Here is a 27,465-nt window from a genome sequence, read left to right on the forward strand (position 1 = left end):
CTTAGACTTTTTTCTATTCCACTATCTGACCTATAAGTTCAACAATCTATATGAAGAAGGTTACATTGGGAGGTACTGAAAAACCTGGGATTCTTTGTTCAGAGGGGGCTGGTGACGTCTCTAACCTTGTCTTGATTGAGATTGGGTCCCCAAGGCCATTTCCCCACCTTTTTTTCTCTAAGTTTGATCACCGAGACATGTTCAGGAGAGATATGAGAGGAGGAAAGAGTCTGGGGGTAGAAGCTAGGGGATCCTGTGGTGAGACTGACTGTGACTTTCAAAAATTTACATAATCTCTCAGTCCTTGGTGTTCTGTCTTTGTCTAATGGCGAGAAAAGCTGAGCTGCCCCTGTCAGTGGATTACTGTAAAGACCAAATAAAATAACACCAGAACAGAATAGTCTGTGAAATCTTTCTGAAAGGTTAACACAAATGGTGTTAATATTTCTGTTTTTGATTAACTGTTGGTTTTCTGGCATCTTGCTGTGGCTTATCTGTTACATGATGACCTGCTTCAGCACAGCTTGACTTTAGATGGCAGGAACCGTCTGTGCAGTTCTGTCAGCATCTTCTCTGTGGTGATGGTGATAGTCAGTTTGTACAGGGTCCTGTGTTACTTTGCCAGTCAAACTGGTCTATTCACTGACTCTAAAAGATATCTTTCACTTTCCCATCCCTACATATTTGCCTGCACTATTCCTGTGCCTGGAATACCCTTTTCTTCTAGTATTGAGATCCTGCTCATCTTTCAAGACAAAATTAGTCTAGCCTCACTAATTACAACATACAGACTGACTCAAAGATTTGCAAATACCTTGATGGAGGCACTTTCTTTGTCAATTACATCAATTTCATTGGTCTTAGCTGATGTTAGAAATCTTCTGAGCCTCTTTTTTTTTTTTTTTTTTTTTTGATGCAAACAGCAAGAGGATTTTTATTCCGAGCGCGCTGGGGCCCACAGTCGTACGCCACGCAGGGGTAGAGGACTGCGGCCCCGAGTGTGGAGTCGGGACAGCTTTTATGGGGTTCACAACAAAGCCCGCGCTTTTACAAACTAATCATTTTAAAATATTGCCAACCAGTCAATTCAAAACTTCGAGAGCCCGCGCTTTGTGGACCAATTAATTTTAAGTTGTTCTGGAGTTACATGTTTGTGCCTGTCTCTGGGTGGGGGAGACATATTGTCACCAAGATATATTTATCAGGATTTTCAACATTTTGTGGCACGCCCGATTCTTCTGAGCCTCTTAGAAGAGATGTGTTAAGTGGTAGGAATGGAGTTCCCATTGTGGCTCAGTGGTTGAAGAACCCGATTAATATCCATGAGGATGCGGGTTTGATCCCTGACCTTGCTCAGTGTGTTAAGGATCTGGCGTTGCCATGAGCTGTGGTGTAGGTCACAGATGAGACTCGGATACTGCATTGCTGTGGCTGTGGCGTAGGCCAGTGGCTACAGCTCCGATTTGACCCCTACCCTGGGAACCTCCATGTGCCATGGGTGCGGCCCTAAAAAGACAAGACAAAACAAAACAAAAACACAACAAGTGGGTAGGAATGAGAATCACAACTGTTATATGTCATTAGGTTGCAAATCTAATCTAAAGCCTGGCCTGTAACTAAGAGTGTGGGGCTTTTTGACTAGATTCAAGAATGCATTTTACCTACTGAGATAGGGTCATTTTAACCAATCCCTTTCAAGAACACCCCAACCTTTGTATGAAGGGGAGGGCTGAGTCAGTCATTTCCCACTTAACTTACCTTTTTGCTCTCCATAGCCCTATTCTTACTTCTTTGTCTTGTTCTTTGATTTCATTCTTTTTTGATTTCACTTAACCTAATCTGTTAGGAAGAGAGGTTAGAATCCAGTTCCAGGTTATCCTCACCCACGTGTCCAGTCATTCTTAGATTCCTTTCTTCCACACCTTCTCCCTTCTGCTCACTTTCCTCACCACCTTTCTCCAAATCCTAACAAGCTCTCCCTTTTCTGAACCCCTGGAATGCTTACAGTTTATAGCAAACAAACTGATACTGAGTTACTTCTCTAATGATTCCTCTCTTGTCTCCCCAACAAGATTATACTTCACTCACAGGCAGGGATCATGCCTTTTTACTCTACTTATAATTTCCAAATTTCCCAATGAAGATCAGACTGGTTGCCACTTGAAAAGCTTAACAAAATAGTGAAGTTCAGTGAATATGGTTCTTTTCCTAACAAGATACACCAGGAGTATGACGTTAGGTCTTACAGAGTAGCTAAAACCAGTGGGAGTCTTTTCGGGCTTTTTTTGCTTAGGGCTGAACCCATGGCATATGGAAGTTCCCAGGCTAAGGGTTGAATGGGAGCTACAGCTGCCAGCCGACGCCCGAGCCACAGCAACACCAGATCCGAGCTGTGTCTGTGACCTATACCACAGCTCACAGCAATGGCGGATCCTAGATCCACTGGGCAAGGCCAGGGATTGAACCTGAATCCTCATGGATACTAGTCAGGTTCGTTTCAGCTGTGCCACAAGGGAAACACCCAACTAATTCTTCTAAAACATTCAAATAGCTTATTTGAGTCAAGTCATGCTGTTAAAACCAGACCAGATATACTTGAGAAATAAAATCACTCACAATAACAAAAGAAAGATTTTGATGGTGCTAAGTGTTAATTTCTGGTTTCTCAAAAATTTCAAGCTTACCAGGGTAAAATCAGATGATTTAAAAGTAGCTCTTCCTCAGACCACTCATCCCAGAAATGCCCCCAGTTTTACACTCTGGGAAAGGGAGGCACCTTTTGAGGGACCTCAACTTCTAAGGTGGGGCTAGGGCAATTGCAGACCTACAGGTCTGATTTTACTTTGTTCAAGAGAACAGAGAGAGGATTTCCCTGGTGGCACAGCGGGTTGGGGAACTGGTGTTGTCACTGCTGTGGCTTGGGCTGCAGCTGTGGCCCAGGTTTGATACCTGGCCTGGGAACTTAGGCATGCTGCAGTCACAGCCAAAAACAAACAAACAGAAAACAAAAAACAAAAAAAAACAACAACAAAAAAAGAAAAAGGAAAAAAAAAAAAAAAAAACAGAGGGAAGACTAGAAACCAAAGAACCAAAGTAGGTAGTTTTGGCAGAAGCCATTCTAATGGGTTTTTGATTTGGGGAGGGACAAAGCAGACCTATCAATCTATAGCCATGGCTTCAATTTCTTTGGGCTAGACATGCCTTCCATAATGAGGAATGATTCCTGCCCTTGAAGGGGAATTACTGCTGTAATCAGCCTTCTTTCCTGAGTAACTACTGGTAAAATGGGACACCCACCTACCTTCCTTTCCCACTCCCCCCAAAAACCTAGTACATAGTCTAACAAGCCTTTTGAAAAAGCAAATGGAATAGCTAGTAAATGAAACTGGAAGCAAAATAAAGCAATAACGCTGGGGCTTCCTGGCTAGGCTTTGATATTTGGGGATTGAAGATAACCTCACATTTGAGTTATGAAGCCTTTGATTCCTCAGAGAGAAACTTTAAATGGGCTAGGACTCAGTCCCAAGGAAATGGGGACTTTCTTTGGTCAATGATAAAGCTGACTCATTATATCAAGGCTCTTTAATATTGAGGAAGTTCAGTGTCAACCATTTAGGGAACTCCACATACGGACACACACTAGAGGTTTTGGTCAGCTCTGCAGCTAATGGAAGAGGCTCAAATCCAATCAGCTGAGAAAATAAGGGCTGACTGCTGGCTATTGCAGGCGGTCCGAAAGACCCTACTCCACGGCCAAAGCTGGTGTGTGTTCTGATACATTGATTCCTGTGCCTTATAGGTTGCTAAGTATTTTGAATACTGTCTTTGCATGAGTGAAAGCCTTATTAAAATAAAGAAACACTTTTAAAAATGGAATTGTCTGGTACAAATTTGCAAGTTGTTTTCTAAACCCTACTTCTGACTTTAACATTTTTTTAATTATGAAAGATTTCAAATTGTAGACAACTCAGAAAATCATTACACACTGCCATGCATCTACCAGCCACATTTAATAGGTATTAATATTTGCTTCACCTATCCCTTAAAAAAATGTTATGAATACAGCCAAAGCCCCGTATTTATCCCTCTTCCCTTTACCCTCTTCAGAAGTAAGCACTGGTCTGCAATTAGTATGTGTCATTCCCTTGCATGTTTTTATACTTTTTCTACATATGTACATACAAAAAAATATAGTATTGTTTTGTGCTTGAAAAATTTATGTAGGAAATAGATGGTGGTGATGGATGCACAAAATGTTAATTACTTGATGCCTTAGAATTGCAGACTTAAAAATGGTTAATTTTATATATTTTACTATACAAAATATATATTACATATATAATACAAATATGCTAATGATATCATATCATATGTATTCTTTTGCAATTTTCTCTTTCATTCAGGCAACCTTATGTTTTGTGACTATGTTAAAAACCTTGTTTTTTTTTTTTACATGCATCTAGTGAATTCATTTCTATTGTTGTATAACATTCCACCATTTGACTAAACCCAATTGACAGGTTTATTAGGTTATTCTCATTTTTTTTTTTTTGTCTTTTTGCCATTTCTTGGGCCGCACCTGCAGCATATGGAGGTTCCCAGGCTAGGGGTCGAATCAGAGCTGTAGACGCCAGCCTATGCCACAGCCACAGCAATGTGGGATCCGAGCAGCGTCTGCAACCTACACCACAGCTCATGGCAACGCTAGATCCCTAACCCACTGAGCAAGGGCAGGGATGGAACCCGTAACCTCATGGTTCCTAGTCAGATTCATTAACCACTGAGCCATGATGGGAACTCCCTATTCTCATTTTTAATATTGTAATGACATCCTAGCATGTGTCCTTATACATTTGTGTACTTGTGACTTTTGACATATTTTTCTTCAGCCAAACTCCTGATAGTACCTCACTCTAAGTATTTTAAAAACATAGTTGCAATTTTTTCCCTTTAGTTGGACAATGCATTTTTCAGGCAAAGAGAATTAAGGTAGAGCTGTGTATATACAATCAATGAATTTTGACAGAAGAGAGTTCGAATATAATAAAACAATTCTAAAAACAAAATGTTTACTACCAGTCTTGAAAAAAAGCCAGTTAATAGTTATTAGTTTAAAAGATTATTTACTTATCCTGGTTCCCATCATCATACTTTATTCAGTACTTAATCTGTGCCAAGTACTGGCTTAACCCATATTGTGTCATTTTATCCTCTATAACCCTATAAGGAAGGAAGGAACTCTATCTCCATTTTAAAATGAGAAAACAGTGGCTCAGAGATGTTAGTAATAAATTTGAACTTGGTTTTACCTTCCTGATTCTACTACTCTAAACACTTCCTAAGTTTTCTAAATTTCATTGGGTCCAAATGGGAAAGACACAGAGTACGATTTATGGGTCACTGAAAGGCCTGCCCACCTGTATTAAAAATATCTACAGGAAGGCTTTTCTAGAAGGACACAAATTTTAGAGAGCTTAAGGACATATATTGCTAAATCTGACCAGATAAAGTTAGAAAATTTCCACATGGCTAAAATGAAAAGAAATGACAAACTTGGAGAATATTTGCAACATATCTGAGAGACAAAGTGATACTTTTCTTAATTTACAAAAGAGAAAGATCAATGATTCAGTAGAAGAACTGGCAGAGGCTATGAAAGTGTGTGTACTGAAAAAGAAAGACAAATGGTCACAAAAGATATGAAAGGAAACTCAACAGAATTTATGATTAAAGAAATTCAAATCAAAGCTACAAGCTATAAGATACCACTTCCTAAAGATCAGATGGGAATATATTAAAAGTTTAACCTACCTAAAGAAGCAAAAGACCTATACTCTGAAAACTATAAGACACCAATGAAGGAAATTGAAGATGACACAAACAGATGAAAAGATATACCATATTCTTATACAGGAAGAATCAATATTGTCAAAATGACTATACTACCCAAGGCAATCTATAGATTCAGTGCAATTCCTATCAAACTACCAATAGTATTTTTTTTCATAAAACTAGAACAAAATTTTTTTTTAAATTTGTATGGAAACACAAAAGACCCTGAATAGCCAACACGATTTTGAGCTGGAAAAACAGAGCTGGAGGAATTAGGCTCCCCAAATTCTGACCTCACTACAAAGTTACAGTCATTAAAACAGTATGGTACTGCACAAAAAGAGAAATCAATGGAACAGGATAGAAAGCCCAGAAATAAACTCATGCCCCTCTGGTCACCTAATCTACGACAAAGGAGGTGAGAAGATACAATGGAGAAAAGATAGCCTCTTCAAAAAGTGGGAAAAATAGACAGCTACAGGTAAAAGAATGAAATTAGAACATTCTCTAACACCACACACAAAAATAAACTTAAAATGGATTAAAGATCTAAACATAAAACTGGGATACTATAAAACTCTTAGAGGAAAACATAGGCAGAACACTCTTTGACATAAATCACAGCAATATCTTTTTTTGACCCACCTCCAAGAGTAATGAAAATAAAAACAAAACAAATGGGACCCAATTAAGCTTAAGATCTTTAGCACAGCAAAAGAAACCATAAACAAAACAGAAAGACAACCTACAATATGGGAAAAAAATCTTTGCAAATGAAGTGACCAACAAGGGATTAATCTCCAAAATATACAAACATCTCATACAGCTTTATACTAAAAAAAATGAACAATTCAATTAAAAAATGGTCAGAAGATCTAAACAGACGTTTCTCCAAAGAACACAGATAGCCAAAAATCACATGAAAAGATGCTCAACATCACTAATTATTAGAGAAATGTAAATCAAAACTACAATGAGGTATCACCTCATAACAGAATGGCCATCATCCAAAAGTCTACAAATGATAAATGCTGGAGGGGGTGTGGAGAAAAGGGAACCCTCCTACACTGTTGGTGCGAATGTAAGCTGGTCCAACCAAACTCCACACTCCAAAAGAGTGTGGAGGTTCCTTAAAAAACTAAATATAGAACTACCATATGATTTAGCAATTCCACCCCTGGGCATATATCTAGAGAAAACTATAATTCAAAAAGATACATGCGCCCCAATTGTTCATCACAACATTATTTACAATAGCCAAGACATGGAAGCAACCTAAATGTCCACCAATAGAAGACTGGGTAAAAAAGATGTGGTACATATATACAATGGAATATTATGCAGCCAAAAGGTCCGAGCTGCATCTGTGACCTGCACCACAGCTCACAGCAATGCCAGATCCTTATCTCACGGAACAAGGCCAGGGATTAAACCCACATCCTAATGGATACTAGTCAGGTTCATTACCACTGAGCCACAGTGGGAACTCCAATACTTGATTGTTAAAGTCAGTTTTTACTTTTTTTTTTTTCTTTTTATAGCTGCACCTGTGGCACAGGAAATTCCTGGGCTAAGGGTTGAACCAGAGGTGCAGGTGCAGGCCTACATCACAGCCACAGGAACACCAGATCCAAGCTGCATCTGTGACCTACTCAGCAGTTTATGGCAATGCCGGATCCTTAACCCACTAAGCAAGGCCAGGGATTGAACCTGCATCCTCACTGACATTATTTCAAATTCTTTTTTTTTTTCTCTCGCTTTTTAGGGCTGCACCTGCAGCATATGAAGGTTCCCAGATTAGGGGTTGAATCGGAGCTGTAGCTACCAGCCTATGCCACAGCCACAGCAATGCTAGAACTGAGCCACATTTGTGACCTACACCACAGCTCATGGCAATGCCAGATCCTTAACCCTTGAGGGAGGCCAGGGATTGAACCCACAACCTAATGGTTCCTAGTTGGATTCATTTCCATTGCGCTGCAACGGAAACTCCTATGTCAAATTCTTAACTTGCTGAGTCACAACAGGAACTCTGAGAGTTGTCATTTCTGAAAGCAAAGAGACCTGAGGCCTCAGGGATTGGTCATAGAACAGGACAGTGTGTATGTGTTTTAAAATAATGCGCTTTGTCTTTTGTTTAATTAAAAAATAATAAATGCTCAGAAATTCCTTATGCAACAATGATCATTAACATTGAGATAAACTTCCTCTTAATCTTTTTTCTCTGTTAGGTACATACCATCTCTGTGCCCTTACAGATGTAGCAATATACACTATATAGTTGTGTATCCTAAACTTTCCACTGAATGTTATTTTATGAGCATCTTCTGTATCCCTGCAGGGGTGTGCCAAGGTTTGGGGGCTGTGGGAATGGTCTGTCCTGAGCGCAGAGAATAAGGGGAGTGTATTTTTGGCAGGAATATTAAAAATAATAATAAAACTGATGAATAACAGGTCTGTGTTTACTATCACCATTCACTGGAAATTGTACACAATGTCAGAGATAAAATATTCCTGCCACTGTCCCATGTCCCTTTAGCATGCCACTGTATGCCCACCTAGTTCTGACTGGGCGGAAGGGAAGGGAAAGGCTGGATTTCTATTAAAAGAAGACAGGCTGAGGGGCTGGAGGGAGGGGGCCTAGAGTTAGCCAGGGGAGTCTCTGAAAGAGGGGATGAAGAGGGATGTTTCAAACATGCCCTAATTTACAAGTTTGCTGCTTAGGTTCAGTTAGCTTCAGAGTCTACTTGACTTAAAAAAAAAAAAAAACCTGAGCAGTTGCCTTTCTTATGTGCACACAAGTCATTAGTACCTTTAAAATGCTGGTCTAAATGCCCTCTGTGGTGCCATCTATAATCCTTGGTCTGAAGTGGCCAAAAAATGCAATTAATTGATCAATTATAAACTAAAAATGGACTTCCTGCCTCCATTGCCAGCTGTGTTTTAGCCTGTGATGATGTTGAAATAATGGATTTCCAAAGATATCTGGGTTTGTGGCATATTGTTTGAGTTTTACACTCTACACCCGCTAACTCATCCAGTATTTCTGGAGGATCAGTGAAGCTAAAAACATCTTCTGATGACTCCTGTCGTGGAGTGAATATTCTCAGTTCCCCGGGAAGTCCACACACTGTAGATTTCAGATTCCTTCAATAATCAGCAAAGCATGCTAGACTCACCAGGAAACAACTTCCTCAATGCTTTGATTTTATAGTCAGCTCCATGCATTTGGTAAACTTGAAATTACTGGGCCATCTTGTATTGATGGTGGAGCAATATGGGGCCATGATCAAAGCTTTGGTTCTAATACAGTTTCATGTTTTAGAACCTCAAAAACAAACATTTTGCATTGAAAGAAATTTCCTAATTAACTTCTGAAGAATTTATACATTAAAACATCTTACCCTGCTGGAGAAGACTGATAAAGCAAACATACTACCTTCTGCTGAAGAGAAAGTGTATTTAGAAGGAACTTGCCATTCTCATAAAACTTTTAATAGGAAGAAGTGAATCAAATTCCTTAATTACCATTTTATGGTTGGTAAAAGGGCAAATTACATGCCATCCATTTCTAAACTTCTAAATGTCTCTGGTGCTTTTAATTAAAGCTGCCATCTAGAAACTACTAAAGCAATTTTACGCAATTAGTTATTTATAGGTTACCATAATACACCACTCAAAATATGATTTAAGTGATTTGCAGTCTGTTAGTGTGTGATCTCTGTCATTTTTGTTTGGTGGGGAGGAGGTTCTTTGTATCGGCTGAGGTGATTCTTAAGTGGACAGTTAAGAAAGATGTGACACTGAGGAGGAGTTATTTGTGCTAGTTATCACAAATAAAAAGAGGAAGAATCACAATTCCTTATTGTCTGTCTTGATATGTAGAGGTCTAAGTTTCATTCTAGACAATCCTGCAGAGAAGTATATCATTGTTATTCCCCTATCTCTCCCCACTTTGCTGATTTTCTGCCAGATACCTTGCACCACACTTCCTGATGTTACCTGGAGTAGTTCCCACCTCTGCTTGTCTCCCTCAGGTGATCTCATCCATCCAAACACATCAATCCTGTGCTCCATGTCCTCAATGCCTCCATAAAATGTTTAAATGAGGAATTAACATGTTGCTCTCCTAGGCAATATCCTGCACTCAACATTGACATTCATATCTGAGGAAAACCCTTATAGACTGAATTTAATGGTGAAATGGTAGGCTGCGGAAGGAATTATTTTGGTTAGGTGGGTCTTGGTGGAGGTGAGGGCTCCTCAAGATACTAAATACAGAAAGAACCAGCCCTAGGATGACTGCATCTCAAGGTTGGGAGGGATCAGATACTCAAGTCACATATAATATCTGAATCCCCCCCTACCTTGACTTCTCCTTTTGTGGCACCATTCCACCCTAGAAATGACCCAGTCTCAGATTGAGTTATAAGGACAATTTGGAGCTTGCCTCCTGCCAAAGCAATTTATTCCATGTTTGGGTCATTATTATAAGCAGCACTATTATTAGCAACAAAACAGCAAGGCTGATCATAATGGCAGGTAACATTTAATGTGTGCATACTACATGGTGGGCACGGCACTTGGCAGTGCACTTCTCGTGCATTACTGAACACTCTCATGTAAGCACTATTACTCATATTCTAACTTCACGATGAGGAAGCTGAAGCCCAGGGAAGCTAGGTGACTTATCCAAGGTCACATGTTTAATGAGTGGCGGATCTGGGATTTGCATCTAGATGTTTGAATCCAGAACCTGGGAATTTATCTCTCATGGTATTTGATCTCTAAAGTATTATCTGTTTACTAGAATTTTATACACATATGAAAATTAAAATGAAGAAAAAGCCATTTAATAATGTATTTGTAGCTTTATAAAACTTGAATGAACTTACTACAGGTTCTTCTATGTTAACCAAGGATGTGACCTGGACTGATTAACCAAGGCTTGATTTAAGTGCTTTCTTTTTGTCTGGCTTCTCTACCAAGAACTCATGGCTTCAGGATTGTGACAGAAAAGGCAGAAAGGTTTTCAAGTTCCAGATGCTGACAGAATATAAGGTCTAGATCTTTTCACCATTCATAAGCAGATACATTAGACAAACAAGTGAAGCCCTCATTCTGGCCATGACACAGCTACTAAGTCCTTAGGTATAACTACATTAACTGAGAGACCAACAACATAGCTTAGGAAAGAAATAATCAGAAGTGGGAAGAGCATAGGATCACTGAGAAATAAAGAACAAATATTTTGCCTGAATTTTAAGGCTTTGTCAAACATTTTTCACAAGATGCCTCTGATTCTAGGACAAAGATGAGGGAGGAAAGTTCTCATAGGAAATGCTTTGAAGCTGAGCTGCGAATTTGGCCGTGGGTGGTAGAATGCTGATCTTACACAGAAAGCTGACTTCACTAGGTGATTCTTCAAATCTTTCTCAAAGACCTCAAGGCCTAATCTTTATCATTTTTAGCAGAATAGACACACTGCTAGAACACTGAGGCAATCAGAATGGAGTATGAGCAACCTTCTAGCTCCTTTTATATCCAGACATCCTCATCCCTACACCTTCACATTATCTTAGGGTGGTCTGTTCAATCTCCCCTTCCATTCAAGGCCTAATCCATTTTCCTCCAAATCTGGTTTTATCATTTATTCTCTGTCTCCTGCATCTTCCCTGTAATCATTGCCATGTCTCTCACAGAAAAAGCCTCCTCTGGATGCCTTGTCTGTGCACTACTTATCACTCTATCTTTCACATCCAAGCCTCTCAGAAGAATGATTTTCACTAGTGGTATTTACTTCTTTACCTCTCATTGGCTCATCAAATGCCTGAAATCTAGCTTCCACCTCTACCACCATTCGATTCACCATGGCAGGGTCACAAATGAGCTCCCCATTGCCTAATCCAATGGCTACAAATGTGTGACACTTGATATTGTTTTCCACGCCTCCTTAGAACAAACTAGTCCCTTGGCTTCCTGGATACCAAGCTTTCTTTGTTTACTTTCTTTTTTTCTTGTGAAGATTTCTTCTCTGTCTCTTTCATTAGATCTGCTTCCACTGCCTCCCCTACAAATATTAGCACTCCCCGGATTTCTTTGCCCTAGCTTCACTCCAGTGTGTTTACCCTGTCACCAAAATAATCAGTCAGAAATGTGTGCATCAGATGATCATCTCACTTTTTGCTTCAAATCTTTTGCCTACAGGACAAAATCAAACTTTTTATTCCTGCCTGTTCCTACTACCCTCAAATATTTTCAATTTAACAATACTGAATTATTTATAGTTTCCCAACTATATCATTCATTTTATTCATGCAGTGGCTAGCCTGTAATTTTGGGAAGGGACGGTCCTGGTGTCAATCCAAATGTTATGTCACCATAATGGATCAAGTACTAAAGTAATTCAGGAAAAGCCTTACTGCACTTCATTGCATAGGAGAACAAAAAGAACATTCTCATGTGTGTTTATGCACTAGACTCTCCCTTATGGGTACCAGTGACATCAGCAAGTTGTCACTGATTAGAGTTTTACCACCTTTCTACCAACTCTAAATTTAGTTTTTCAGAATAGCATGTAGATACCAAGGGAGTCAGTAGAACTTCAGGACGTACCTCAGATAGATCTGCTCAGGGACCAAAATAGGGTTTTTTGGTCTAAACTTTATCATACCTACTTTCTTAATCGCCAATAAAGGAATTGCTGCATGATTAGCATCATGAATAACCTAAAAACACTTTTGGAAGCTGTCAAGATTTAAGGATCCTTTCTCTCCTTGGGAATAGCTCTGGAGCTGTTTGCACTTGTGTGGCTATTGCCTAATTCCTGCTGAGTTCTGAGGTCAGGATGCTTAAAGATGCACATGAAAATAAAGATAAAATCCTTGGTGAGATCCAAGAAAACCAAATTAAGTCAGTGATTAATTTCATCCTGTCCAGTCACTCCTTCACCCTCTGTATCTACTTAAAAAAATGAATGTATTCAGCTTGTCACAAATTTTATTTTATATCCCTACCTAGTACCATTTCACATTCTGCTTAAGTACTTGGTCATCTATTACATGACTCATTAGTTTGAGTTCTCTGTAGAATTAAAGAAAGTTGCAGTAAAAATAATAAATGGAACCTAACTTTCAACTACATCATCCATGCATGTTTTAAAAGCATCTTTCAAAGTCAATTCAAACTCATATACAATGCCAGGGATTAGCACACCATCAACCTCTTTGCTAAACTTTTTTCCTTGCCCCATTACATTGAAGTATTGATGAGGAAAATGGCAAATGTTTCTCTTTATTGGGATTCAAATCAAAGTGCGTAAAACTGGATCAGATAAAGACTTCTTCCCAGGAGAAATACCCAGGGGCTATCATATATAAAACTCTATTCAGGGATACTTCCATTTTTCCTTTAAACACAATTTTTAGATACCAGTTGTAGTCAAGAAATTTAATAAAGTTAAGGTTTCCTGACTCCATCTCTTAAGAAAAAGTTGGTGAAATTCCTAATTGCAGAATCTTCCAAAGAGATGTGACAAGGTTTCCTGGAGATGTATTTGAACAATTACATTTACAGATTGTGCAAATGCTATGGAGTGCATGGGGGGTACCCTACTGGGTCAGAAAAGTCAGAGAAATAGTTTTCATAGGAAAAGGAGATTAGTCTAAAAGTCATTTATCTTGCAAATAAAAATATTTTTTTTGAATTGAATACATGTCCTTGGATTGAAAAGCATTTTCCACTATTTCCTGTCCTCCCAGAGAAGCCAACAGAGATCATGGATTTTAGCTGAAGGGAAGACAGTGTGGTATAGTGGAGGCATCAGAGGCTTTTTTTTTCCCCTCATGGGTTTGGAGTCAGGTGGACCTGGTTTGAATTCAGTGTTATCTGTAAACTGTCTGACCCTAGGTAAATTTCTTAAGCTATTTGAGCCTCTGTCTCCTCCTCTACACAATGGGACTAATACTACTTACCTTGTGAACTGTGAAGTCTAGAGATACCGTGTGCAAAATACTTAACACAGTGTACAGCACAGAGTAGACAGTAAGTTAGAGCCATGGTTATGTTAATACAATAGAGCTGGGAGGGGGATCATCCCAAGCCCTTCAGTTTACCACTGAGCAATCTCAGGACCCAGTGCTTATATGACTAGCCCAATGTAACAAAACTAGCCAATGACATCAAGTCTATTTCAGTGTTCAGGGAGTTACAGTGACTTACACAGGGTCATTCAGAGAAACACATGGATTGAACACGAAAGCCTAGGGTCCCTAACCCAGTATTCATCACAATTTGCTGCCATTTCTCAAAAAAAAAAAAAAAAAAAAAAAAAAAAAAGTCCCATGGTTTCTGACCTTTCCCCTTTTGCTGACTGGTTTTAATCCCATTTGATAATTTATTCCAACCTTAGGACAAATGATCTCAAAAGCAAATTTTATTTCATCCTATTTTTAGAATAGATTCAGAAAATAAATTAGCTGTCTTGCAGATTAACATTTATTTGACTTACCTTGCATAATTAAGGACATGTTGGAGAGCCTGCCTGTAATTGCAATATGTTGCTTGTTAAAGGCTTAGAGCGAGCTCTCTTTCCTAACCTAGAAATGGTACTCCCTAGATGTACATTTCCATTTTCTACTGATCTACAGCTTTTCTTTATTAGCTTCTAGGTGGAGAGAAAAATCAAACCTCTCCTTAAAGAAATCCATTAAACATGTGCTGCCTTCTAAGGGGGAAGGAGGAAGGAGCTGATGTGCATGGTAGCCGTAAAGCAAAAAAACAAACAAACTGGGCTTTCTTGAGAGATAAAGAACCTGCAGGAGAACCTCAAAGACATAATTAGCAATTAGCAATACTCTCCTCTCAATTTGCACACTGTGCCTTAATGACTTCTTGCATGATTTTTCCTTCTTTTACGGAAGTCTATGAAATTGCCCTGCAGCATTCTGTATAATGAGAATCTCACTTCTGATTCACTGCAAGGGTAAAGTGCTATCTACATTCAGCATGGACATAGGTGCCCTAGCTAGGCACCTAAGGGTTGTAACCAGCATTTTCAGAGCAACTGATGTCTGGACATGGGTTCTGCTATCGAGTGATTTTTGAAGCTCACTAACAAGGTCCTCAAACACTGGTTAACATGGGTTGAAAGAGATGTGATGGACGCTTAGTGTGAGCCACACATTCCCCTCTTTCAAATATCCTCATTCACTCACTAGATCATAGCAGATGTTGCCAACAGCAGCTTTAGTATGTTATGTGAAAGCTGTCTTGGATGGATTAGACATTCAGCTGTCAGGAGCCTGGGTCAGCTGTTTGTGGGGCCCTTTCCCACTTTGGGATGAATGAAGTGTACCACATTATTGTAAAGGCCACTCTTGGATAGAAAGTGGAGTAAATCAAGGCAAAGGAAAATGCACTACTAGCTATGACAAGAAGAAAAACTTAGTTTAACATGAACTTTAATAGATATATAAATTTTGGCACTCTCATTACTGATGCGTCAAGAGTTCATGTAAATCCTGTTCATCAGGACTCTATTATTGCTCCTTTCCAAGCAAAAAAAGAAAGAAAAAAAAAGCTGCACTGAACCAATTATTTGCTGTATTTGGAAAAGCTGGGATAGTCATCCTCCACGTGGCAGGTTGAATATGGTAGGTGAGATGTGCGGTTTTCAAACTACCAGTAACCAGGAGGATGTCAATTTCAGGCACAATACAAGCTTGATTTTCCTCCCTATTTTTTATGCAGAAATCCTTACAATACTTGCAAGAGTTTTAAACCTGTGTAAAAGGTAGGACCCAGACTGATATATTTCCTTCAAAGATGAGCTGGTTATATGTTGTATCTGAGTGATACATTCACTCACCAAATATTTATTGTGGACCTACTATGTGTAAGGAATGAGCGCAGGCACAAGAGAAAAAAAAGAAACATTCCTAAACACTTTACCATGTGACTCGTGGGTAGGGGCCCTTACCTCCCCTTAGGGAATAAAGGTCATCTCCTTCAAGTGCCATTGAAATTCCTTTCAGAATACTTGGGTACAGATATGAGTTACCTAACTGATCAATTACACAAGAAGCCTGTGTAGTGCATCTCACACTATGCAAGGTATTGCTGGGGAAGCGGGGAAAAGTCAAAAGAAATCTTAGAGGTTGTTTCTCATCCCAAGTGGCTCACTTTGGTAATAAAAGAACCTCCCATATATGAAAGAACTGGAAAGTAAAAGAAGGCAAAATGTAATCAAGTGCTAATTGGGTAGTATAGTCACTGTTAAAAAAAATTCAGATTTAATGGGGGGTGGGGGCCGTTAGCCAGAAGGGCTTTATGAAAGACATAGCCCTTGAAGAAACAGAAGTTTTAAAATCTGATTGTGGTTGAAATTTAATCCCCATGTGGCAAATGTCAAATAGCTAAAGAGTAATCTCTTAATACTTGAAATAAAAAGTGACCACCTAACAAATTAAACACATTGACCTAACTATATTTCTTGGCATGTAAAGGTGTTCATAATACATTAGGTATGAAAAGCAGATTACAGAACAGCATTTGATAATTCCATTATTAGCAAATAGAGTATACGACATGCATTGAAAAAGTCTAGAAGGATATACACTAAAATGTTAACAGATGTTTTGTAGATGTGCTAGGATTATGGGTGACCTTAACTAACCAATATTTTTTCAGTGGTCTCTCTCTTCTAATTTTTCTGCCACAATTGTGTATTATTTATGTAATAGTTTAAAAAAAGCACATTGGGTTCTTAAAATCTACTACAATGAATACTTCATAAAACCTACTAAATAAGAGCACACATACAAACATCTTGGAGAAGAAATGATTAAATAATTAAGGAGATAGGGTGGATGGTACAAGATGACAGACTTAAGAGTTGATTATCCTTATAATCCAAGTCTATAAAATCCTGACGCTGACCAGGAGAACTCAGATTTATTTACAAATTTTAGGCAGTAGTAGTAGGCCTTTAGGGTTGGCCCTTGAAGAATGAGAATTAAATTTAGGACAAATGAAAGAATGAGCTCTAACAGAAGGCAAAAAAAATTGGAATTTGTTATATTAGAGGTGCTATAAATTGAAAATATAAATAGCTTTAGGAATGACTTAGATACATTAATGGAAGAAAGGTTCATTAAAGGTTGGTTGTTAAGCAAATGCCAAGTCTGTAAGATACTCAATATATTTGAAAGGGGTAGAAGGTGGTACAGACCTGACCCCAAACCAGTGCTGGAGGCTCTCTGCTGGGTCAGAAGTTAACCCTTTAGTTGTTGGACTGTTGGGTGTTTCTAGGAAGGAGATCCTAGGGAGAGGCTATGGTGTCAGGAAAGTGGAGGGTTCTGGGTGATAATTATTTATCAACCAGAAAAGAAGCATTTCAATATTTTAATAACAGTTATGGCTATACTAATGCATATTGGCTAAAAATTAGTTCTGGGTGTCCTTTTCTTCTGGGATAGACCTCAGAGACGATGTTTATCAGAGGTATATTTGATGGATAAAGTACGATGTGGCAACAGTCCTAGAATTCTGTGGTGTTAAATGAAATCTTTAGATGACCAAAGGATTTTCTTTTCTTTTCTTTTTTTTTTTTTTTTTTTACCTCGAGGGCTGTTCAGTGAAGCTTCTGATGCTCTCCCTCCGTCTCCACAGTGACTCTGGTCAAAGGGAAGGCACTGGTCACCTGTTCCTGCCACCACTTCAAAGTTCTTGGATAGATCTTTTGTTTCCACAAGAGATTTCAACTTGTAGACTTTTCGGGTATTGGTGTCTGACAGATAAAGTGATTCAGACACAGGGTCCATAGCCAGATAGTATTTGTGAGCAGGACTTGTGCTAAGGAAGAGAAAAGTAAAGTTATTCAAAGCAATTTGTTCAGCACACCCCCCCTGGGGTCTACCTTTTATCACAAATAGAAAGTTCTCTTAAAAGATGGAAGAATTAATGTTATCTTCCTTCTTATGTACCAAGGAGATAAATACCTCTTTGTTTTTCTAGTAATGGGTCTGGGTATAAAAAAAAATTCAAGGTGTACTACTAACCTGTAATGATCCTGATACTTGAATACCATTAATTTAGAGGTAGAGAAAGAAGTAGAAGAGAGAAAATCCCAGGAGATACTTTTTCTCATATATACCATTCATACCTAATTACCTACTGAATGACTGCCTGGATGTCTCATAGTCACCTCAAACTCAACAAATCCAAAACGTACTTCCTGCCTTCTCCATCATTCAAAAACCTACTTCTTGTCTTCTGGGCTTCTTGCCTCACTTGGGGTCACTACCATCCTCCTGGGGTCCTGCTGGAAACTGAAAGGCATGTCCAAAACTTGATGAGTATGGCTTAGGGAGGGCTGTGCTGGAGATACTTTGTGCCAAACTTCTCCTCTCCAAGCTTCATTTTTTTAGCTGACCACCACACTTCTCTATCCACTACTTCTTTCAGGACGTAACATAAGTGATTATATTTGACCTTTTTTGGCTTATAATCACAATCATCCATACCCCCTAAAGGTGACACTCAAGTTACCTCAATTGGATTTTGGTTTTCTTGAAACTCTTCGATTACATATCCACATGGGATCTTGTGTTATTTTTATCTGCATAAATGGTTGAGTTCATTCATTAGTTTTAATTCTTTCAAATGCCGTTTTCCCAATGGCTGCAGGAACTTGGTTTAGGGGACATTTTGCTTGAACTTAAGGATCATGTACTGTTGACATAATCCGAGCTCCAGACCCATAAGTCTAACCGTTTCTCTCTCCTCTTCTGTCCACATATAATTATATCTGAAAACTAGCTTTCAGAACCTTTCTTTTCTTCTATCCCTTCTGCCATCACATTAGTTCTAACCCTTGTCATCTCTGGCCTGGAATATTTGGTAGAGTCCTGCCCACATGAGGTGTTTTTGAAATCTTAAATCCATTGTCCCCCCATACTGCCTCCAGGGTTATTCTGATCATTTGGCTCCCATCTTTAAAAATTCTGCAAACTTTTAAATGTTTCTTGGTATGGTTCACGTTCCTTTCTTCCCTTAATGATTAATCTTCATATAGCTTTTAAGGCTTTACTCAGACATCATCTTCTAAAGGAAGCCTTCCCTAAATCACTAGGCTTGGTTATTTGCACTATGCTTACCTCTATTCTGGGGGATTACATAGCATATTAATTTTCTAAAAATTTATTTGTATCTCACAATAAACCATGAGAGGTTGGAGCAGAGCAACCTGGTCTTATTTATCTCTAATGTGCTCACTTCCCAGCACTCTGCCTCACATCCAATTGCTTTGGTCAGAAATCAGATGTTGATGTTGACTTTGATCACTTGGCTAAGGTAGTTCTCATGTTTCTACACTGTAAATTTACTCTTTCTCATTTCCACATTGTATTCTTTGGAAGCCACTCTGCCAAAGCAACATTTAAGGAGTAGGGGCTTTTATTCCACTTCCTCGAGGGTCAAGTATCTACATAAATTATTTGGAGTTCTTCTGCATGACAGCTTTATCTTTTCTCTTCCATTTATTTATGAATTCAACCATTTGTTTATATCGGTATGGACTCATGGGAATTTGCTTTATATTTGGCATTAAAATCCAATGCTACTTCATTTCCTTGCTTAAACTGCTCCAGCTTTAGCTTTAGGAGCTCTTTCTGTTAGCTTGTGTGCCTCTCATAAACCCCCATCAGTGTGGGTGTGTTTTGTTTTGGGTTTTGAGCACTTTCTTACTTTCTGGAACTATAAGATGCTCCAGGCTCATCTTGCATAATCCTTGCAAGATTACTAGAATGTGTCATTTCTCCAAGGACCCCTAGTTTCTTTTATTGGAGAATGGTATTAGAAACTGAGATCAGATTATAAGCACTATTTTTTCACACTTCTCTCTGTCCAACTACACTGTGAGCTCTTTGCAGGCAGGAATCTTATTCCTCTCTCTACCTCATTGCCAACAGAGGGTCTGATGGGGTCAATTTTAAATAAATGCTGAACTAGACTGTAGGACATGAAACTCACTAAGACATAGGAGAGTTCAGGCCTTGGCTACTTGGTCAAGCAAAATGGAAGGGAGAGGGTCATCAGAATAATTAAGATACTCTAAGAACTGGCACATTCCTGATTGTATTTGTAATTGCATTGCCCTCTGAGCATATTTATGTCAATGATAGAAAGGTTGGCAAATACTGATTTGAGGCCTAGTTTATAGTTTTCTTTTTTTTGGTCTTTTTGCCTTTTCTAAGGCTGCTCCCGCAGCATATGGAGGTTCCCAGGCTAGGGGTCTAATCGGAGCTGTAGCCGCCAGCCTACACCAGAGCCACAGCAACTCGGGATCCGAGCCATGTCTGCAACCTACACCACAGCTCACGGCAATGCCGGATCCTTAACCCACTGAGCAAGGGCAGGGACGGAACCTGCAACCTCATGGTTCCTAGTCGGATTCGTTAACCACTGCGCCACAACAGGAACTCCCTAGTTTATAGTTTTAATTGGAAAAAAATCAAATCCAATTGGAATACTTGATTTTTTTCTACTTACCTTCATCAAATAAGAGAATCCAATAGATTCCAGGGACATCTTCAACCCTGGAACCACCATGACAGCTGCTGTAAATAAACTGTAAAGGGCCCTGACAAACTCCAGAATTGATTTGGCAGTCATATCAGACCAAGCATCTCTGTAGCAAAGACTGCTTAAGTAGGGGGTTTGAGTAAAAGTTTTGGCATATTTGCCGCCAGAATAAAATTTTTCCATTGTCCTTAGGTCTTTCTAGAATGAAGAAGGGGTCACAACCCTTCCCTCAGACAACCTTCAATACTTTGGTAGCCAGTTTGTGGAAGTATCAACTGAATCAGATTAATCATGTTTTGTTTAGGAAAAGTCCATAGGCTATTTTTCTAAGAGAAATGTTATTCGCACAAAAGCACTTTGGAATGCATTACATTCATTTATTATTGAATATCCCCAATGTGCCTGTGAGGAAAGTTGGAATTATCATTCTCCTCAAATCTCAGCTAGGGAAACCAGACACATAGAAGGCTCACTTAGGGTCACTAACAAGCCTGTTCCTGGGCTAAGATTAAATTAGATCATATGTGACTGCGTGTGAAAAATAAATACCTGCAAAATACTCTTGCTCTGAAGGTGGCAAAAAAAAAAAAATTCAGAATTCCTGTCTTCTTCTAATTATGTTGCTTAGAGAGGCTGTTCTCAAACTTTGCACATTGGCCTTTAGAAAATGGAATAGCCCAATGCACCAAAATTCAAATCTGATTGTTATTTTCTTGACAGCCAACAGTCAGGAAGGTCTCCTATATTGGATGCAATTTCTTGCCATTTCATGCCATTTCCCAAGTGCACTTCAGCTCTTTTGAGATTGGAGTCTTTCTACTTTGCGAAAACATGACAAACACGAGAAAGAAAAACCACTGGACTACATTCCAATTTGTTCTAATCCCTTGTGTCTAAACATATATTGCAATTTGAGATATGTGAAGATTTCTCTTATAACTTCACTGTTAGACTTATTGTCACCTTCTGCTTAGTTTTACATTTGAGCAATGCCCTTCGACTTAGCAAAGATCACTTCATTCATGCTAGTTAAAATCACATAGGTTATTAAATGGGCAATTAATGCTTATAATTAATACTGTGCAGCACTTCACCAGTAAGCAATTTGCTAACCAACTTAATTTGCTTAAGGAATCAGTTATGCCAAAGTAGCAAGGCTGGTCTTGTGCCCTGTCATTTAGGAAGTGGCATCACCCAAACAAAATCCAAATGACAAACCCTATTGCTGCCATTTTGATGACAATTGGCATTTGAAAGTGAACAAATTCAATTTCTTCCCTTGTAATTTCAGGTAATTTAGAACAGTTTTGACAAGTGTAATGCATAAACAAATTGAATAGAAAGAGTCATTATGATTAATTTGAGAGCTATATGCCCTTGCTGGTAAATAGTCAGTTTATAAATTTTCTATTATTTTTTTTTTCTGTTGGGGTAAAACAGAAACTATGAGGTCGCATAAAAGGAAAAAGGAAAAATCTTACTTAGGAAGGTCATGATGGTCACTGCCTCTTAATACACTCGTCAACTACATTTCTGGAAGTAGGAAGACTGCTATATTACCTCTCTCTCTACCTGCAACTTGAAAACATTGAATCTATTTGAACATACGGACTCATTTGTGATATCATCTAAGGAAAACATAATGAGACTTAAGGCCTTGCTTTCCCATGAAGTACTGAACTGTCAGCTTTCACTGATCTTTTCCTTTTGGTATATTCTGATTCTCTAGCAAATACCCACTTAGGAGACCTCTCTCCTTTTGGAAGACACTTACCTGAGTTAGAGCTTCCAAGTTCACTTTCACATTATTACTTTAACCTTATTTAAGAAGTAAAGTTTCTATGTTAGCCCATTATTTATTTATTTATTTATTTATTTAGTCTTTTGTCTTTTTAAGGCTGCACCCATGGCATATGGAGGTTCCCAGGCTAGGGGTCTAATCGGAGCTGTTGCTGCCGGCTTTCGCCAGAGCCACAGCAATGCCAGATCCGAGCCACGTCTGCGACCTACACCACAGCTCACAGCAACACCGGATCCTTAACCCACTGAGTGAGGCCAGGGATTGAACCCACAACCTCATGGTTCCTAGTCGGATTCATTTCTGCTGTGCCACTATGGGAGCTCCAATGTTAGCCCATTATTAGGAGGTGGCCTCTTAGGCAAGAAAAAGGGCATTAGGCAGCCACCCATGTGATTTGCTTACCTATGTCTGGTATCTCTGTTTCTAGGGCGCACAAGGTATCCACGAGTGGCAAGTAAAAGCAAAGAGAGAGTCATCAGTATCATTCAACAAGCCAAATCTAACCACACACACCTATTGCTAACACACCTATGGTTATTATAGAGACTCCACAGGGATCACTTAGTCAGATGTGCAAGCCAGGGTGGACACAGTCCCTCCTGGCTGCTCCTTCAAAGATGACTGAATATCCTTCTTGGTGGGTGGGCAAATCGCTAAGTCACTTCATTTGAAAAGTTCTCTCTGGACTATTTTCATCAGAATCAGCTGGGTTCTTGCCTCATGTAAAGTTTCCTGGGGCTCCTCAGACTGAATCAGCAACTTGAAGTGGGAGTAGAACTCAGGAATTCCATTTTTAACAAACTCAGCTGGTGATTCTGAAGCAGGATCAGGTTTAAGAAGCACTGTGTTAGCTTTTGAAGAAGTAGCCACTGCAAAGGGTCTGACCATTCTAGACTGTTTTGAATGCCACCTTATCAAAATGCAAACTCTTTTATTATGGTCTTGTGTGCAAGAGACATTCCAAACCCAATCTTAAGCCACTTGTATGATTGCAGAGATAAGACAGGGACAGCTCTTGTGCATATGAGCCCATTTCTTAGCAATATCAAACAATTTAACAAATTGAAAGTCTAAAGGTTTTCTCTTCAACCATGACAGTGTCCCTGACATCAAAACTGCTGCATCAAAATCACTTCAATAAAACGTCGTGTACATCAAACTACTAGGGACTTGTGTTGTCCAGCTATTCAGACTCCAAGGGTGCAACTGGGATGGGCAAACCAGAACTGTCAGGTCTGAAGAAAGAGAATGCTTTGGGGACCCCAATATGTAAGCCTCTTGGCACAGGGCACCACCTAGGGTATTGCACTCTGGGACCTGTACTGACACAGGCAACACAGTCTATGTATAGGCCTGACTTGGGGTCAAATCTGCCCAGAATTAAAAGGCTATAATCATCTGTGAAATATAGTCATTTAAACTTTAAAATCCTTTTAAACCTGGCCCTTATGTTGTTTTGAAAAACACGAAGATAATAAATCTTTTAATCTAAACTGGAAAATGTTCTTATTCTTGGGAACATCAGGAAAGAAAATACAAAAGGATTTCATTGAAGCCATTTGCAACTACTGATTCAACTCTTTCTGAAAAGAATCTTTCTGGGATTTTACTAGTTGGATTATAGGTCAGGATCTACTGACTTTTCTGTTTCATGAGGCTGCCTCGAGAAGGTGAGTATCCCCTGAGCTGACACAAAAGATCAAAAGGTAAGGGTAGGGAGATGTGATTAGATATCTGGCTCCTGGCATTTGAACCTCTTTGAGTTTCTTTGTCTCTAGAGACTTGCTTGTTTTTGCGGCCTCTAAATTACAGGGTGAGTGTGCTTGAGGCTGGCCCGAATCACTATCACATGGTTGATTTTCCTGAAGGAAGTCGAATTGTGAAAATACTAGAAAGATCTCATTAAAGTATGGCTTCATCTGGAGTTCCCGTTGTGGTTCAGCAGAAACTAATCTGACTAGTATTCATGAGGTTGCAGGTTTGATTCCTGGCCTTGCTCAGTCAATGGGTTAAGGATCTGGCATTGCCATGAGCTGTGGTATAGGTCGCAGATGCAGCTCAGATCTGATGTTGCTGTGGCTGTGGTGTAGGCCGGCAGCTTCAGCTCCAATTCAGCCTCTAGCCTGGGAACCTCCATATGCTGCAGGTGTGGTCCTAAAATTAAAAAAAAAAAGACAAAAAAAATAAGCATGGCTTCATCTGCAACAGACTCTTACAGTAAGAACCATTTGTGTGGCTACAAAGGGTTTTGAAGTTCTTTGGTGATGGTGGGGAGGGGGATGGTTTGACTTTCTTGCAGCTGCTTCTGATCCTGCCAGTAATGTCACTGTGAATTTGGAAAGATGTCCCACATTATGCAGAGCAGCTTCTCTCATTAACATCTCAGAGGGAGGAAGTGAAAATGACGGAATTTATTTCCAGTGTGTGACCTTGTTCTGTCTCAGAATTACTTTTAGTTAAAGATTTAGGATTGAGCCACCACCAAAGTTGGTGTGCTGCCTAGCTGGCAACGGACTGCATGCTGAGGTGTCAGTGTGTGAGCACTTCACAAATGCCTGGGCCCATCAGTGGGCATTGCCACCTGGCAACTGACTGACTTGAAGCTTGCCATGAACTAGGAGGAGAAAGGAGTGCAATGGCAAATCTTTTTAAGGCAAGAAATGCTCCCTGGTGGTAGGATCTGTAAGTTGATCTTTGATTTTGTTCTGGACCTACATGGTTAAAAGGGTCATCTATTCTTTTTTTTAATTAAAAAATTTTTATTGAGATATAATTCACATACCATAAAATTCACCCTTCTAAAAAGTGCAATTCAGCAGTATCCAGTACATTCATAGATTTGTGCCACCATCACCATCATCCAGTTCCAAAACATTTTCATCATCTCATGAAAAAACCCTGTATCCATTAGCAGTCAATCTCCAATTTCACCTGTGGCAGGCCAGTGAAGGTATTTTTTGGGTGACTTGAGGGAGCCTTTGAGTGTCACTACTCAGACAAGAGATTAAACGGGGAGGGTAACCACTTATTTCATCTACATGTAGTTTGTTTCTCTGTTTTTTAACTCAAGTTCTGCCAACGAGAAGATGGTTCTTGGTCATTTCTCAGATTTTTCAGAGCTCTCCAAGTCTGAATTCCATTTGTTCCTTCAGCACAGTGCTCTCCTTGCTTGCTGTCCCTCAGCAAGCTAACTGCCCCTAAATGGATGCTATGCCAGTCCCACTCAGTCCCTAGTCAATGACAGGAGTTGAGTCCTGAGAACAATGTACGAAATATTAACCAATCACTGTAAAAAGAAACAGTAAAATCTCAAGGGAAATTTTCATGTCACATTGACATTTGTCAAGTCCAAATTACTCAAGGTACCAAGAAGCATTTGCCAGGCTCTTTTTCTCTTTCTTTCATTTTTAAGGGAAGGACAAAATAAATATCTGGAGAATAACATCATTTTGAACAATAACAGCATGAGGTTTTTATAAGGAATAAATCATTTTCAGTCATGCTTAATAGGTTTTCCAGTAGATTTTTGAAATTAGAAGATGAGAAGGGAGCAAGGGGATATTCATTTTTGAATTTGATATGGTGTCTCATGTTTTTACTTATATAATTATCCCTATAAGTTTTAGAAAACTGAAAAGTGACTCTGAGACCACAACCAAAGGAAAAATAGATAGAGTCATAACTGGTGAGAAATAGTGGAAGGACTTGGGGATGTTCAGAATGAAGAAGAGAAAGCTCAGGAAACTGTATCTGTCTTTGCACTTGTGAAAATTTGTCACGTAAATGATGGGAGTGGCTTTTGTGCTGCTTTAAATGTTAACATATGGTGGTACTAGGTGGATATTTCATGAAGGCAAATTTTGCTTCAATAAAAGGAAGAATTTTCTAAGAGAACACTCCAAAAATGCAATGGGCTATCTAGACAGATACATAAGTTTTCTGTTATTAAAGGGGATCAAACAAGGTAGAGATGATTAACCAGCAGGAATGCTGTGGGCACCATGGTGCACCAGATACCTCTATGGACTCTTACTGGAAGCTCACAAATCTGTGTTATCACTTTTGTGTTACTAAAATATATGTGTGTGTGTGTGTTTAAAATTTCAACACGAGAGGCAAATTGCTGGGGACACCTAGACCTAACTATCTCACATAGAAATCGATCTATTTTTTTTAAACCAGAATGTATTTTTGAGACTCCCTCAAGTTTAATTGCATGATCTTATAAGTTTCCCTTCTTTATTATCTTACTTCACTTTCCCACTGGAAGGAAGCACTGAGATGTATATGTGCAGATGAACAGGCAAAGGGGTATTATATACTTAAATAACAAGAAATAATATTGTTGGTCTTGGCACATTGCTAATAATAATGACACAACTGACTTTTCCTTATCTTCCCTATTCAGCCACTGGGGGATCAGCTAGAGGAAATGAATGTTTGGCCACCAATGAAAATGAAATTATTTTTGAGGTAAATGAAAGAAACTCAGTTGGGAACCATTTGGATCAGTAGAGCTGAGAGGAAAAATCTACAGTCTTCCAATCTTTGAAATGTCAAGGAGCACCTGGAGTTCAATGTGGTCCAAAACGGAACAAGAGGATGAAAGAGAAGGTAATCCAGAAGGGCATCCAGTAGGAGCAAATTTTATGTCCTCTCAAACTTTGGGGTGAGAACTACATATCTGGATCTTAAAACAAGTTAAACTGTATAAAACAGGTAAGAGGATGCTCAAATATTAACTTGAAGCCACTTTTATAGATAGAAAAGTAGAAAACAGAGTAGTTAATTTATATAATGAATAACCTGGCAGAAGTGAAGATTTAGGATGTTCTCTATCCTTTCCTGTAATAACTTATTGACAATATTGCTCTTCCATTCACAGTTTTAAATGCAACCAATAACACATGACTATATATAGCCCTCATTTCCAAGGAAACAGACGACTCAACCAAATAAAATGACTAATATGCATGGGATGGGGGGGCAATTAAATTAACTGACTTTAACAACAACCAAAAACTAGTACAAAATAGTTTCTATCTACATACAGTAGAATTCAATGAACATTAGGGTTGTTAAATTAGCATAGCCACCTTATATCAACTTATTTCTCCCCAGGAAGTTTAAACCTGGAAAAGTTATGAAGCAAATAAGTAAATTCACTGATTATATGTGAAAGTTGCAGTGTGTACAGTATAGGCTACTGGTCAGGATAGATATTTTAAAAAATTGAATCTAATAAGAAC

The 27,465-nt window shown here is 39.0% G+C and overlaps 1 protein-coding gene across 5 annotated transcripts in view; it reads right to left on the reverse strand.

Moving 5' to 3' along the window:
* Positions 1 to 27,465, reverse strand: part of TENM1 (teneurin transmembrane protein 1) — a 787,960-nt gene that overhangs the window by 82,342 nt on the left and 678,153 nt on the right. For all 5 annotated transcript variants that reach the window (XM_003135358.5, XM_021080670.1, XM_021080671.1 and 2 more), the window contains 2 exons: positions 22,619 to 22,639; positions 17,453 to 17,685 (listed from right to left, as the gene is read on the reverse strand). In XM_003135358.5, the coding sequence (XP_003135406.2) occupies positions 17,453 to 17,685; positions 22,619 to 22,639 (254 nt within the window). The remainder of the gene's footprint in view (positions 1 to 17,452; positions 17,686 to 22,618; positions 22,640 to 27,465) is intronic.

Source organism: Sus scrofa, chromosome X, assembly GCF_000003025.6.
Source record: "Sus scrofa isolate TJ Tabasco breed Duroc chromosome X, Sscrofa11.1, whole genome shotgun sequence".
Taxonomy (NCBI): Eukaryota; Metazoa; Chordata; class Mammalia; order Artiodactyla; family Suidae; genus Sus; species Sus scrofa.